Source organism: Diadema antillarum, unplaced genomic scaffold, assembly GCF_040938485.1.
Source record: "Diadema antillarum isolate AM-2024a unplaced genomic scaffold, OU_Dant_1.0 seq00000681_RagTag, whole genome shotgun sequence".
Taxonomy (NCBI): Eukaryota; Metazoa; Echinodermata; class Echinoidea; order Diadematoida; family Diadematidae; genus Diadema; species Diadema antillarum.
The window spans coordinates 36,234-52,996 of record NW_027271586.1 but is presented as its reverse complement, the minus strand read 5'-3'; the positions used below and the strand labels follow the sequence as shown (position 1 = coordinate 52,996).

At 38.5% G+C, this 16,763-nt stretch overlaps 1 protein-coding gene across 1 annotated transcript in view; it reads left to right on the top strand.

Annotated features, from left to right (window-relative positions):
* Positions 1–16,763, top strand: part of LOC139737084 (complement C3-like) — a 57,430-nt gene that overhangs the window by 40,141 nt on the left and 526 nt on the right. Inside the window, exons 14-21 of the mRNA XM_071647761.1 lie at positions 1,430–1,572; positions 2,216–2,444; positions 3,710–3,922; positions 4,837–4,945; positions 8,189–8,296; positions 11,812–12,000; positions 12,649–12,724; positions 13,323–13,482. Of these exons, the coding sequence (XP_071503862.1) occupies positions 1,430–1,572; positions 2,216–2,444; positions 3,710–3,922; positions 4,837–4,945; positions 8,189–8,296; positions 11,812–12,000; positions 12,649–12,724; positions 13,323–13,482 (1,227 nt within the window). The remainder of the gene's footprint in view (positions 1–1,429; positions 1,573–2,215; positions 2,445–3,709; positions 3,923–4,836; positions 4,946–8,188; positions 8,297–11,811; positions 12,001–12,648; positions 12,725–13,322; positions 13,483–16,763) is intronic.

Here is a 16,763-nt window from a genome sequence, read left to right as displayed (position 1 = left end):
CTGTGCCATTGCGCAACTCACTCTGCGCAGTTTTTCCTCGGCAAAAGGTTAAACTGTGTGCGCGCAAGGCATTGTGACGTCATTTAAACAGTGTTTGAGATCGCGGTTGCGTTTATAAGATTTTTGAAACACTGTTTCTACAGAAACACTGTTTCAAATCACGGTTAGCGTTTATAAGATTTTTTTTTCTTGCTAGAAACACTGTTTGGCCAGAAACGGTGTTTCAAAACACTGTTTCTGGCCAGATTAACGCAGCCTTAGTTCAAGGAAAGTGAACATTCAATGCATTTGTGACAATCCTGTCATGTTAATATTTTGCCAGTTTTGTAAAACTGTCATCACACATTGTCAAGACATTGTGTCATAGACCTATGCGGAAAACCATGCATTATGGCGGAGGCATACCAGTCGCTATAGCGACATTTCTAGTTATTTTTTATAATGTTTCAAGTGATCTGAAACGTGTGCAAACAAAATAATGAACTCGATTGGAGCAAGTTGACATGTCAACGCGGTGCTTACCATAATATATGTAGCTTGATTTGGACTATGTGACCAGTAAACATGGTAAATTTTATTGAAGAGTTGAGTTCCGTTAAGGGTCCGTGATCCGTGCAAATCAAGCTACATATGTGGTAAACACCGCGTTGAAATGTCAACTTGCTCCTGTGGAGTTCATTATTTGACCTTTGACAGGGCGATGAGTTGGCTCAGTCGGTAGCACGTCTGCCTCACGATCGTGCTGCCCGGGTTCGAACCCGAGTCTGGACTGAGCAATGTTGTGTGTAAACATACCGTCCCCTCTAGCAAGAGGCAAAACACTCTGTCCCTCGGATAGGACATAAAATGTAGGTCCCGTGTATGAGAGAGCAACAACCCATGCACGTAAAAGATCCCGCTTCATTCATTCATCGCAAAGAGCAGGGTGTTAAACCGGGTGAAGTGGTCCCATCTCACATCCAACTGGACCCCATGGAAGATCAGCTTAACGTAGCTGAATATGGGCTATCCAGCCATCTTCTCAGATAGAAAATGAACAAACAAACAAACAAACACGGATCGCCTACTAAAAATAAAGTGTTGAAGATAGAGAGGAGTTTAATTTCTTCATCATCAAAACGCAACCAAGCTCGAAATCATATATCTTAGATTCCGGAGGTCTTTCAAATCAGAGCTGAGCTTCTTTATCCTGAGTGAAAGGAATATAACAATTTGGAATATAACAATCAAGCATAGGCTTGACCACCCAGCCTATGCTGAAAAGACGAGTAATTTACCGGAGAGAGAAGATATATGAAAAGCCTTTATGTTTCATCATCCATCTCGGAAACGATTTATAGAAATATTCTAGCAGCATAGAATAACGGAAAAGTGCGCTGCTCACGGTAATGATGAAGTGAAGAAAAATATTCATGATGTCCTATTGCAGACGTACAGAATATGCTGCCAAAGTCGGACCCAGAACTTCCTTCTTCGTTCGAATGATGACGAAGACGTAGGGGAGGTGAACACCAACGTAGAAGTTCGGAAGGATTTCAGGGAGACGTGGTTTTTTGAGCTACTGGAAATGGGGTAAGGAGTGATGCATATGCCACGTTTGCTGTTCAAAATGGCAGGAGTTGTTTGATTAGCTTATATGACATTTGCTTCTGCGACAGTCGCTCCCCCCCCCCCCAAAAAAAAAAAAAATAAATAAATAAATATGCACGCTAACATGGCTGAGTAAACATAAATATTATAATTCTACTCACAAGTATAACTCTAAAACCCTAATCCTAATTCTAATCTCTCACATCAAACGACACCTAAAACCCTACCACAACCCTAACCTTAAGTCCAAGGAGAAATACGATTGTCGCAGGAGCAGATGTTCATTAACTCTCAGGCAGAAATGAGCATCATTTTGGTGATTTAGAGCTAAAATATTCAAGTTATGTCATGTTTCTGTCCACAAACAAAAATAAAGGAATTTCTACTCACAATGTAGTGACCATAAGGAAATTTATTTGTTTCTTTTTGTATTTTTCCCTCTGATAATCAAATTAGTGATCTAAAATTTATGTTGCTGATGAGTCAATATTTACAATTTTGGCCTTGAGAGTCCCTCCGTAGAATGGAAGGAGAGGTTGCGGTAAACGACGGGTGATGTAAAGGAGTAAGCCATGGACTATAAACACATGGTCGTTCTTTTCCCTTTTTTTTTTCTGTTTGTAAGTAACAATACGAAGATCGTATACACAACGTCAGCACCGAGTAGCATTACTACGTGGGAAATGGCCGCCGTCAGCGTGTCACAACTCTCCGGGATGTGCGTGGCGGCTCCCTCGTTCGTCAGAGTGTTCCAGAAATTCTTCATCCAGCTTCACCTGCCGTACTCAGTGGTCAGGATGGAACAGATGCAGGCTCTAGTCACGATTTTTAACTACGATAGCGTACGGATGCAGGTACACACACCATAACAACACCAAGTATCAATGAACAATGCAGTTATAGTACCGGTGGAACATCATTTCAAAGTTAGGGGGCCCAATAGCTATACGATGAGAAAGGAGACGTCTATCCGTTTTCAAATTTGAGGGATGTGGTGCAGAAGCGGATCTAGAGGGGGGTTGGGGTTGGGGGGTTATCTTTTTTTTTAACTTGTAATTTTATTTTTTTTTCTATTTATGTATTGCACATGCTATGGCAATGACCTCTATACCAAAAATAGTGGTGTTTTAGATGCAAGAAAACGCCATTTTCACACACGGATTTTCAAAAATTCTCCCTACTGTCGGAGGGGGGACATCCCCCTCCCACACCCTCCCCCCCCCCCCCTTTATAAAAAGCTAGATCCGCCCCTGTGACGTGGGTAGGCAGGGTCGTATATTCTGTTGTTTTTTTTTTTTCTAGGGGGCAAGTGTATACCCTGTGTTAAATATTTGAGATGAACAATTATGTGAGGGAGGAAGCGATAGACCTTGGGAGGGTATGTGTGTGTGTGTGTGTGTGTGTGTGCGTGTGGAGGGGGGGTATCCCCTTCCACAAGACGGAGATTTTGCATTTTTAGAAGTGAAATCCAACAATCTGGTGCATGCATAGTTTTTGGTTGAACATTTTGGAAAGTTGTCTACATGCAGGTTGTATAAGTATGATCCCCTGAAGCACATAATCCAGATCAGGCTCAGGACAAAATATAAATATGTTTTGGAAACATTTTAGATAAATAAAACCCATACTGTTTTTTATTTGTATTTATTTAAAGGTAACAATTGCCCTGTTCTTTTGATTTTTATTTTATGAAGAATAATGAGGTAAATACAAGACAGGCGAAAGATTATAGATTATCCAATTTCAGTTATGAGTTTTCACGATACATAACATAACTCGGGCCTACGCAGTCCTTTCGAATAACCTACGTATTAGAAGCATTTTCTTTTCATCAAAAGTGGGTCCTTTTTTCGCACAAGTGGTACGTGTGTGTATTTGTTTCTATTTAGACACAAACATGAACATACTGTTATTTTTGCTTCTAGCGTATTGGTTAATGCATGCCTAATTTCAATCAATTCTTGGTACATTCTGTTGAAAAGAAAATGGAATTAATTTTGGATTGAATTGACACCGAATTGAATAATGGCTTACCAAATAAAAACTTGTTCCCTGTAACTGTACAAAACCCGTTCCCTCTCTATGATATCTCATACTTATACATTGTTTACTTCCACAGGTTGACGTAAGCTTCTCCACTCCGGATGGTTTGTGTGCCGGAAACGGAACGAGGGGAGCCATACAGCGAACCTTGATTGTCCGTCCCAACGATGCCAACACCACCACCTTCCTCGTTCTACCCATTGAGGTGGGCGAGCATCCGATCAGGGTGGAGGCGAGGGCGAGGTTTGGCAGTGCAAGGGACAAGGTCGAAAAGAAACTCCGAGTCGTGGTAGGTTTCGACAGCTATAGATTTGCATTTTTCTTTTCATTCATGAAGTTTTCCACACGAATTGCATGGGTAACATACATCCTATAGGCAGTGGTGGATCCAGAGGGGAGCCGGCGCACCGGGCGCGCGCCCCATCTTTATTTGTTGTGAAAACAAGAGAAATAAAAAGAAGAAAAAAAATGAGATGAACCCGGAAGTAGCACAAGAAATGTTGTTTGCGCCCCCCCCCCCCCTCCTTTACGGAATTCCTGGATCCGCCCCTGTACAGATCAATTGAAAGTAACGAATATCTGAATAGGCCTATATCAGTGTCTGTTATAAATGGATAGAATGATAAAGACGGAAATAGTTTGTGCAATTGTTCATTACGCAAGATCAATGAGAGAGTTGAACATTTCCACTGGAGAAGCAAAAACACGGTATTTTGTATCACAAGGAAAGTAAGTGCTCGAGGGACAATTTCAGCGTAGTACAATTTGGCGCTATGATGAACACATTCCAACATATTGGCTCCATCTCTGTTTTTTTAAGAATCTGATTTCTTTCACCACAGCTTGACTGTCGGTCTAGTTTGATATTCGATTGATATTTCATATATTTCCATGCACTCGAAACCAGCGGAGACTTTAAGTGGGGGAAGTATTAATAATAACTTGGATTATTATTTTTGTCCCTATTACTCTCCCATGCCAGTGACAGACCTAAGGTGCCACTGATAATGTATATCAGGATTGTGGCGATTGCACAGGCAGAGGGATTCGTCCTAAATGTATAAAAGGATGAATTTATCATGTGACCGTCATCTTTGATTCAATGAGCGCCATGTCATCCTCCAAATTGTTCACCAATGAGGAGTTACTCTGTGCACAATCACACTTTTTTCTTTCGTGTTTTTTTTTTTCAATTCCTATCAGGCGCAAGGAGTGCGGAAAAGAGCTGTTCAATCTCTGACCATTAACCCCAGCGACATTCTGCTGAATGAGGGAAGTAGTACCACTACGCAAGCCCCCGCGACTATTGGCGGTATGTGCCAATCTCGTATACCTATATTCAAGTGATTTCTCATAATATCAATGCCGCAAAGATCGAAAATTAGCTCGGACATAAACACTGAATCATGTACTGTTTTTCGTGTGTTTGTTTTGATGTTAAGCCTTAAAGTTATTATGGCTGTGCAGATAATCTTGAGAGAGAGCTCGTCTCTGAATCACATGAGCTACATGCTAGTTGCTATTGATGGGATGGGTTCGTGGGTTCGAGTCCAACGTATAGCTTGAAACGTCTGCCCTTCAGCAAGGCGCTTTGTTCACATTGCTACCCTCCACCAAGGAGTATAGATAGGTGCCCGTTAGGATGATAATGTTAATGTTGGTTGAACAGCATGCGCGCCTGTGAGTGGCGACAGACTGGAATGCTCCCCAGGCAGTGGAGAGTGAGCATTGTCAGCGCTTGTTAGAAATACTGTACATGTGTTGAATCCAGTGACCGGGTTTTTAATGGTCTGTAAGACGCCGTCTGAAATGCGCTATGTAAGAACTAGCTATTATTGTTATTATGAGTAGGCCTATTATTTGTTGGGAGGGGGGGGGAGCTTAAGTTAGCATAAATACGCATCAGTCTCATTATGCCATCACACTAGAGTAAAAGACGCACTCGTGCCCGTGGTGAGGTCCATAGCGTTACAATATTGTAAATTCTTCCAAAATCATTGTCATAAAGAATTAGGAACTCGAATTTCGTTGTTGGAATGAAATGTACAGCATTCTTGCTTCAGAGCTAAGGATTTCTTGCCCGTATGCACAAACACTTCCCACCTTCTTCATATTGATCTGCGAAAAAGGTTGTCATGTGGATTGATGATAAGTCATGTGGTTTTCATTTTATTTCTTCAATCCATTGCTCAGTGTTTCCTTTACTTCTTTGCTTCAATAAAAAAAAAAATCTAAATCATTTTGTATATGGAGCATACATTTTCTAGAAACATCTTTTTAAGGACGTTCCTCAGTTAAAGTGAAATCCATGTCATTTTCTTGAAACTTTCCGTACCGTAACTTTGACCCATCCGAAGCCCAAATCCATGTTTTTCTTCTACGGGACTTTGAAGAATATGACTAATCTGCCGTCCTGTACCAAAATGATAGCGTTACATGATCAAGACCATGATTGGCAACAAAATCTGCAATGACCAACGTAAATCCCCATAATTCTTTCAAGATCCACGTTATTTTCTCCAAATTTGCAAGAATTGCAGAAAAGGGTACCCAAAACGAGAAAAAGGTTTTAAAGTTAGGGTTTACACTCTCATTCTTCAGCAAGCAGCGCCCTCACGCGGCAGAAAACACCGAAATCCCTCAAATCCTTCTCATCGACGTTCTCTGTTAGGGGTTCAACGTTCATAAAACTTATGCTGTATACATTCAAAACCCATGTCAATTTCCCGAAACTTGACCAAATTGTAGACAGAGGCTTACTTATTCCAGAAAAACAATCAAAAGTGGGGGTCCATGTGCTCGTTTTTGTGCTAGCAGCGCCCCTATGCGACATATATCATCGTAAGTCCCCAAAATCTGGTCAGGAACCTATGGATGCCCTGACAAGATGAGTTCATTAGGCTTATGCTGTTCATTCAAAACCCATGTCAATTTCACCAAAATTGACCAAATTGTAGAAGAAGGCTTACTAATTCCAGAAAAATAATTTAAAGTTGGGGTTCATGTGCTCGTTTTTGTGCTAGCAGCGCCCCCATGCGACATATATCATCGTAAGTCCCCAAAATCTGGTCAAGTACCTATGCAGGGAGACCCTGACAAGTGGGTTCATAAAACTTATGCTAGCTGTTCATTCAAAACCCATGTCATTTTCACGAAACTTTGCCAAATTATAGAAGAAGGCTTACTAATTCCAGAAAAACAATAAAAAGTGGGGGTTCATGTCCTAATTTTTGTGCTGGCAGCATCCCCAGATGATAGAAATCACCTCACCGGACCCCAAAATCTGGTTATAAACCTCTCGTGGGTGTCCTGATTATAGGTGGGGTTCGTGAATGTCATGCTGTACATTCAAAACCCATGTCATTTTTACGAAACTTTTTCAAATTGTAGAAGAAGGGTTATTTAATGCAGAAGAATTGTATAAATGGGGGGGGGGGGGTTCATGTGCTCGTTTTAGTGCTAACAGAGCCTCCTTGCTACAGAAATCATCGTAAGACCCCCAAATCTGGTCAGGAACCAATGCAGGGATATACCCTGCTAGGATGCATGAATCTAATGCGGTTCACTCGAAACCCCATTTTCTTTAAAAAAAAAAAAAACACACACAAAAACAAACAAAAAAACATGTCACAATTGCAGTGATGTGGTGAAAATATTCAGAAAGAAAGGTCCATGTGCGTTTTTGTTATCATTTCCCTTCCACAGCCATAATGATATTATGTGGATGCAAGCGTGGAAAACTCCATATTATTGATATGCACGCTTGTTTGTTTGTTTTACCCACTTGCTGTAACCATGTACAAAAAGTGATAATGGAGGAAGAAGAATAAATATAAGGAAATATGAGTTTTGGCATTAGTCTGACGGTCCTCCAAATGTAATGACAAGTTTAGATCTTATTTAGATTTTAACAGAGACACTCAGATTGTTTTAGCTGCGAGACCTAAAGATGAAATGTGTGTCTTATGCTTGTTTTGTTGTTGTTGTTATTGTTGTTGTTGTTTTAACACCTAGTCCAATAGACTAGTGAGCCTTAGACCCCGACTAGGGCCTATAGGCCCTTGGTACCTTAGCACTCGACTTTACCATGTTGATGACCGGATAATGAACTTCATGTCACAAAACAGATCTATGGATTGAAAATGGAAACATGGAAACAATGGAAAATGGAAACAATAAAACTCTGTTCCACTTCCAAGCTTCGCGATTCCGTCAATCAGTGTTGTGCTACAATGACCATGTATATGCGGCTCGGACCGCTGAACTTTGCGTGGTATGTACAGATTGTAACGCGTACAGTCGGCACGCGAGCCGAGCGAGGCCGCCCAGCGCGGCTGCCCGGCGCGGCCGCGGTGGGGAGCTGTCGGGTATCCGTACGTACACATGCCACACTCTCGCTCGATCTACTAGCAGCTGCTCAGCTCAGCTAGCTCAGCGCATCACTAGTGCGTGCGCTTCTACGCTCTTTGTTACGTCACTGACCTGCGCAGCTAGGATGCGCACAAACTCAACTGAGGAACATCCTTAATATGCATCTATTTTATGTACTTTACAGCTGACGATACGTATCGCCCCACCAGAGGACGTCAAGTTTTCAAAATGAACGTGTCTCTTCCCCGCGATTCAATCATGGATACCGAGACGTGCCTAGTTAACATGATTGGTGAGTCAAATAGCTAGAATTTCTTCTTTTATTTCACATAATTTTTCGTTTCCGGTTACTGCAATTGTAAAAGACCATCGGCAGCTACGGCTGTGGCACCAAGCTGCATTTGCTGACGTTCCGTCTATCCGTGTTACACCGGCCTTTCATGGCATCACTAACAAGTTTACATAATTCATGAATGATGCACTCTAGCTTTTCGTCGCGTTGCATATAACTTTAAGTTACTTTCAGCACTTTCCTAACACGTACTTCTTACTTTGATATTATAACGAAATGAACCTTTACTCTGCTTGTACGTAGGCCTACATTTATGCACGCTAGTAGTCTTCCATTCCATAACCGCTTGATAGGGGTCAAAATCCTGGGGTCATCCGACGAGTTCGACACCCATCACGAGTCATACAACTGAATAGCTTGACACTAGGCAAAAAAGGCCCTCCAGCTCAACACTATGTAGATAAGGCCCATAAGCTCGACACTAGGCAAACAAGGCCCATGAGCCCGATACTGGGCAAAGGAGGCCTACGAGTGCGACACTGCATACATTAGAGCTAAAACATGACAGGCTTTACTTGTAAGGGCTGAAAATTCACCTTGCACCAATTCAAATTTGCTAGCAATATATTTGAAAGCTCTTCCAAGAAATGTGTCAGAATGACGCAATTTGCCGGGATAATGAGTTATTTTTTGAAGTATTTAAAGATGGAAAGAGTGAAATAATAAAGTCAGTGTACCGACTTTTACTCCTGAAGCGCCCTCCATGCTCAACGCTGGAAATACGTGATGACCGAATCGTATATGAAAAACCACGTAGCAACCACTACTGAAGCCTCTGAGATTGTAGTATCTCCGCGGCGAAGCTTTTTTTGGCTAATATTTCGCATTTTCATTGTTACCCATGCGAGATCGTTCTATTACAGCATGATTTCAAACATTCCTATGCATTTGTGTATAAATAAAGATCAAATAAAGATCAAAAGTTCTGCAGCCATACGAGAACTGCGTTATCACTTGAAGGTCCGCAATGTACATGATGTATAATTTCGGGCTCATGGGCGTGTTTTTGTCAAGTGTCGGACTCCTCGGCCTTGAATGCCGAGTGTCCAGTTGCAGACAGTAGTTGGTGGGCCTGTTTTACTTGATGTCGAGCTCATGGGCTTGTCCTTTTCAGTGACTCGTGGGCTTTAGGAATCCTGGGCTGTATTACTCGTGGGATGTTTGACTCTTAATTGGGTTGTATGTTTCGTCGGCTGTATGACTCGCGGGTGAAGGCTCGTGACGTGCACTAAAAATTCATACCCACTTCCGTGGGTATTTCTAAGAATCTACATAGAACAAGCATTATGTATTTAATTATAGTTGGCTGCCTGAGAGGGAAAATCGGGGTCTTCCAGTCTAGACGGCTGAAGTAAACTTTTTTTTTAAATTTATATGTTTTATTTCGAAATCACATAAAATCACAATATTTACAAATAATCATCAATCAGCAAACACGAGAAAAAGAAAAAAAAGAAAAGAAAAAAGTGACAAGAGCAATTCAGAGATAATATAAAAAGAGAACCACCATGATTCATCAATAAGTAGTAAGGCAAAGCTTCCTCAAAGACCCCCGTCTCATAGCACACCCAGGGAGAATGGCTCCCCCAGTGGGGTCCCCAGGTCTGAAAGAGGACCATACCCTCTTACTCAACGACAAAAGTCACACCTTATCCTATACAATCAAAATTTTCTCATCTAATCATCCCTCAAAACTACACATTCTCAACTCATCTCGAGACATCTTTAGCATTGTAATTAAAACCACTACATAAAGCCTAAATCAGACCTGGAGATCCCTGACAGGAAAAGATTACATTATAGACTGTTTAAAAAAAAAAAAATTAGAGCCAAAAAAATTCCAAAACCATTGAGCAAATAATTCATATCCAAGGCGCGCCAACAAAGCTGGAGAAAACATAAAGGCCAGACAGAGGGCCGGCAAATTCACTGACTACAATGTAGTACCACACATGGTTGTACTTTGTATCAGCGACAGATCATGGAGATTCCAATGAGCAAAATACAATGACAAGTATTCAGCATACCAATACACAGTATGAAATAAACTTAATCCAAGGGGTATGAAACAATTTTAACGTAACATTTAAACATATCATAAATCAAATCTATATTTTTTTAAATGTAAAGGAAGCTTATTTCTTTTCTTAGCTAAATAATACTCTGTTTCTTTTTGCTTCTTAATGAAACTCTTAAAAAAATCAACAGTTGGTACTTCATTCCTAAATTTACAAATATAAAGGCAATATTTTACAACTAATACAAGGTATGTTAAAAACTGATCTGATAATAAACCAAATAATTTTTCAAAATTGGAGAGCTCAAAATTATTAATGTGGATTTCTATTATGTTTACTACATATCTCCAAATTGGTACAACCTTCTCACAATCACAAAACAAATGAACCATAGTCTCTTCCATTTTCCCACAAAATGTACAGTTTGGAGAATCTTTCCTTTTAATTTTATACAAAAAAGCATTCAAAGCTATGGATTTGTGAAAAACTTTAAAATAAAAAGAGCGTAACCTAGTATCAATAGTGCAAGTAAAATTAATCTTGTGTACATTATCCCAAATGATATCATCAGGGACTGTTATTTGACTTTTCCAATATTCATATCTTTTCTCAGGGACATGTAGCACATTTAATATTTTGTAAGCATGTTTGGGTACTTTTTTTCTGGGCATTCAAAATAATAACCAAAGAATCACAAATATCTAAATTATTCAATGCAGTATCGTCCAACCATCCATTAGGAATATTCCTTAATAAGAAATTGAATTTTCTTCTGTCTGTATGGGGAATATCAAAATCTAAAATCAATTCTTCGAATAATTTATGACCAGGGAGGGGTGGGTTCAACAAGTCGGAAATTCCCAAAACATTTTTTTCGTACCAAGTTTCACAATAGAAATACTTTTTTGATTTTGAACGAATCAATCTATTAAACCACAGCACTTGACAAGACCCAATCTCAGAAAATTTAGAATTATAGGATTCTAAAGTGGCATATTCTCTATAAATATACCGGCTGAAGTAAACTTGACACTAACTGTGAAGCCTATCACGATATAACACGCTTGGCAACACACTTTTCTCCTTTTCACATGTAATGAATGTGAAATGACAAACATTTTTTTTTAGTTTGCAAATAGAAGATGGGGGACGTCACATTGTACAATGTATATGGTAAATTAATCATTGTGCGTCATTTTTCTAAGGCACAGGGCTGAAAAATGATACAACACCCCAATTTCCTTCAAAACCTAATCTTGACCCTAACCCAAATTCTAACCCTTTATAGCTGTTACTCTAAACTCTACTCTAACCCTATCACTAACTGGGATTTAGACGGGTTTTTTTTTTCTTCGTCGAGTAATAGTTCTGATACGGCCACTTCACTCGTCGAAAAGATTCTCACTATAATAATTCTTGCCGAATTCGTTCCTGTAGCTGATCCACTGGGAACGATAGCCGCTGATCCAATACAAGGACTAGAGGGCCTCATTAGACTCCCTACCGGGTGCGGAGAACAGACCGTGGCCAAACTCGGTCCCACGCTGTACGTCTCCAAGTACCTTCGGGTTATTGGTGCAGAAACCAGTGAGATGGAAAGGAAGTCCCATGACTTCGTATCACAGGGTAAATAATAATGATAGAAGAGTCAAGCTCAGGTCTCTCCAACAATTTTCAAGTAATCTAAAAGGAGTAACAAAAAATGATAAAGTATGAAACTTGAACCACCGCCAAATGAATTCAGCGTGGATCTAGCTTAGGAAGAGAATACATTATTCATGTATTATAAATGATTAGCAGAGATTCATTTCACATTTGTAATCCAAGCCAGAGGCCTGAGATGGTCGATGGATTCTGTGGAAGAAATGAAACAGAAGGGAAAAGAAAGACGTCAATTGTTACTTTTTTTTTGCAATTGAAATGGTTCATAATACATGAAAAAGTATACAGATAATCTGTTCACTTTAATCGATTATCTATTAGAATTCAAAATAGTTACAAACAGAGTAGTGTGTGCCTCCTTTTATATCTTATATCATTTTTTCAGTGGTTGACGGAGCAGACAACAACTAAAGAAAAAGCTAGTTTACCTCAAAAACTCTTCCTTTCAAATAATCTTCTAAGGATGGATGGCGATGCGTTTTTCGGATGTGCTCAAAGTCCAGTTTAAGTCTTAACACTTTGTTATTATGTTTTGTTTTGTTTTGTTCTGATATATTCTGCTTTGTTTTATTGGATTAACATGTAACTGTGTCCTTGATCGTTTAATCACAGGAGTTGACAGAGAGCTGACTTTCCGTCAGAGCAATGGTGCCTACGCCGCTCACATAAATCGTGCAGGGAGCACATGGTAACTACTAGTAAATAATTTGATTAGGAAGTGTAGGAGCAAATAATATCACCGTGGCGCAAAAATAGTTGGAACTTTGAGATTCCAAAACTTCTAAATGAGGTTGTATGACTGTCTGTTTGGTATGTTTCTTATAATTGAAGTCAACTAATGAATTTAGAATATTATTATATATCTATGTAAATGTATAGCTATAAATCTATATCTATATAGTTAGAAAAATGAGACAGAAACGAGGTTCAGGCTGTTAATACCAACAATTTATTTTAGCACACAAACTTTGGAGCAATTTGCTTTTTCTCAAGTGTTCTTGGTTCAAGAACACTGATATTAGAAGCAGTCTGTAGTATGCTGTGAATCGCGCAATCATGAACAACGGGTCAATCTTAAACATTTTACATCATGCTTCAGTAAAATGAGAAAGAAATCCAAATCAAGAATTATTGACCATTTTTTTAAACCTATCTATACCATCCCTGAAAACACCCCCCCCCCCCCACACACACACACACATTTACACACACACCCACAAACGTTCCGCGGCCCCTGCCTTATAACCAAATCGGCTTCGGAATTTTTTGTTTGCTTGTTTTTGCAGGCTCACCGCTTTCGTAGTGAAAGTGTTCAGTCAGGCAAACCAGTTTACTCCAGTGATGCCGGGGCATGTTCTTGGGAGCGTAAAGTGGTTAATACAAGAAAACCAAGCGGCCAATGGCTCTTTCGTAGAGAATAAAGCCGTCAGCTGGAAGGGAATGATGGTAAGTCATAAAATTTAATCATATAAAATGTATAGTGAGTGCAAGCATATCTTTGTATTAATACAAAGGCGATGATTATTTTTTGAATGATATATAGTCATACTCGTCAGAGCAAGACAATCGAGTTACAATGTTCAGGTGAATTTAATTCAAATACAGGTTTTCGTGGCGAATTTCATTGTGCAGTCATTCAATTTCCTATTAGAAGGATTCATTTTCGCAAAATTTGCTCAGGCATGAAATAGCGTCACTCAAATCATATTTTCTTCGTTCAAAATGACTAATTGGGCAACCGATTTCTCATTTATTGCGCATTCTAGTTCATCGAATGGGTACATTTTCAGCAATGGTTATTCATATATGTCTCCACCTATCCCCGGGCAAGTCCAAGATAACGCGCGCGTTACGTATGGGACATTCAGAGACTTTTATGACCTGAAAAATAGTGTTAATGGCCTTTGATCATATTCAACTTTATCATGGTGATTGATATCTAGGAGAAGTATAATCAGGTTAAAAATTGAGAAAAATGACCTTCACAGTTATATTCTAGAAGAGAAAATATGTGCTGTTACGTATGGGACCAGAAAAATTTTGTTTTTTTGAACATTTTTTTCAACCGCAAAACTCTCTGAAAGTATATTATTCTACAACTTGTAACTCACTGTGATGAAAGTCACAACACTCAAGATTATCAGAGGTAGGTTTCATGTCATGAGGCAAAAAGCTCTAATTACAGGTCCTGATTAAAGACAGACATGACGTGTTACGTATGGGACAGTTACGTATGGGACACTTTGTCCCCCATTCGTTTAGTGTGTGGAGAACCATGTTTATGGGTATTTTGCATAATTATTGAAGTAAAATCAGTTGAAACTATTCAATACTGATCCAGATTGTCAAGGAAACAATATTCCCTAAATATTTACCATCATAATCATATTCAATCATATCTTTATATTTTTATGACCAACCTGAGTATGCATGCCCTTTGTCCCCCATTCGTTTAGTGTGTGGAGAACCATGTTTATGGGTATTTTGCAAAATAATTTTGCAAAATACCCATTTATAAACAATTTTTTGCATGATTATTGAGGTAGAATCAGTTGAAATTACTCAAATACTGATCCAGATTGTCAAGGGAACAATATTCCCCAAATATTTACCATCATAATCTTTAATAATATATTCTATATTTTTATGACCAACCTGAGTATGTTTACCCTGTATTTTTATCACGATATTTACTACTAAAAAATAGAATAGTAAAGTGTTTACTTCCATTGATGAAGTTTGCCATTCAGTTTCAATAAAAAACAACTTGGCACAAGAAATATTAATTTTAATAAATATATATGTAATACCTGCTGCGTGGAACTTCAGTAATCGAGCAGATATATGATGTCTGTCGAGCAATCAGGTCATTGATTCGAGTCACTCCTTGGTATGTATACTCATGATTTTTGTCATGGCAACTACTGAAAACTTAGTAAAGACAATTTGTTTATCACTTGAAATAAAAAAAAATGATACAAAAAAAACACTAATTTGAAGTAACATCTTCATTATCATCACATATGTGTTATACAATGCAGCTACAATGTAGCTATAGCTCTACATTGTGTGGTGAACAGTATCCAATATACTCTTAGTTGAACTGCAATTTTTTAATCTGCTTGTGTATTTGGTTTCAGTACCCTTTAAATCAGAGGTCTCTACTTAAAGGGACTGTACAGTTCTGGTTCAGATGGGAATTCTGATGTCAACTTTTACAAGATAATCAGCACTTCTTTGATGAAATATTTAAATAGCATACAATTCTAAGAGGAATTCAAAGTTAACATGACAAAAAATCCGTTTTGAAATGGCTGAGATATCCAGAAACGTGGTGTCCTAACAAAAGACGGGTCACATTTTTTATTAGGACCACTTCATTTTACTTTATTTGTTTTTGGGGGTTTTTTTTATCTCAACCATTTCAAATTGGATCTCCATCAAATAAACTTTTAATTCCTCTAGACTTAGAATTGTATGCTCTTTAATGATTCATTATAATTGGTTTCCAATCATCTCGTAAAATGTTGAAAACTGAATCCCCATTTCTACAAAAACTATACCATCCCTTTAATGCTGATTTTCATTGTGTATTTTGCCATCTCCCCCTCCCCCTTTCTGAAAATTGTTCAGTCAAGTACATGTATTGTTTCAAGTGTCTATAACTCAAAAGTAGCTGCAAAGTTGGGATGCTTTCTTCAGGATGATTGACCATTTGTGTACTGAGAGACCCTCCCAGCCAGCTTCATGCATTCACATGCAATATTTATGAGGATGTCCCGTACGTAACGCATTTGTCCCATACGTAACATTATTTAATTGCCTAATAAAACATATTTCTTTAACTGTTTTTTCTTTTTTCTATGGTGTTTAACTTCTCTAAACAATAAATTAGAACTTTCCAAAAGAACATTCAAATAACCTTAGGAATTTCAGAGAAAACCTAAAAAAATGACCTCAATTTGTTACGTATGGGACATCTCATTATAGGACACGAGCTAATTTGCATAATCATTTGCATAATCCCTAAATTTTCATACCAAGTTAAACCATTTGATGAACTTCTTATGTCCACATATTAATCAAATATCATTTGCTTTCCTTTGAATAAATATGAATTTTTAAAAATGTCCCATACGTAACGCTGTATTTCACATTTATGCAAATTAAGCCCTTGAAATTTGCATAAATTTACATAATATTATTTTTCCTCCATGGAAATCAAAACTTCAACTCCTAAGCTTCAAAATGATACCAAACATGTCAATATTGAGCAAAGATGAAGTTTTGCCTTCTGAGGGGACCTTATCTTGGACTTGCCCCCCCCCCCCCCCACCTCTTTCCGAGCACTCAAATATACATATTGGCAAACAAGTTCATAAAATATATCATTAAAATAAACCTGTATGATGGCCATTAATTGCACATTACTTGCGCTGCGTTTTGAATTGAATGTTTAAAACGCCCACATGTGGATCAAACGTGACGATGCAAATAAATGTGTCAAATGATAGTCACAAAGCGTGAGTATGATGATCATAATCATAATAAAGATGTCAAGTAAAAATCATAAACACAATAATGTACGATCTTAGTGAAAATAAAGATGTAAATTAGGACAGTGATCAGGTGATTGATAAAGAAAGCCATGTGATGACATGACGAGATAAGGATTTTCTATTAAAGTTTACATAACATGTTTAGCTATAATATCGATGTTCAAATGA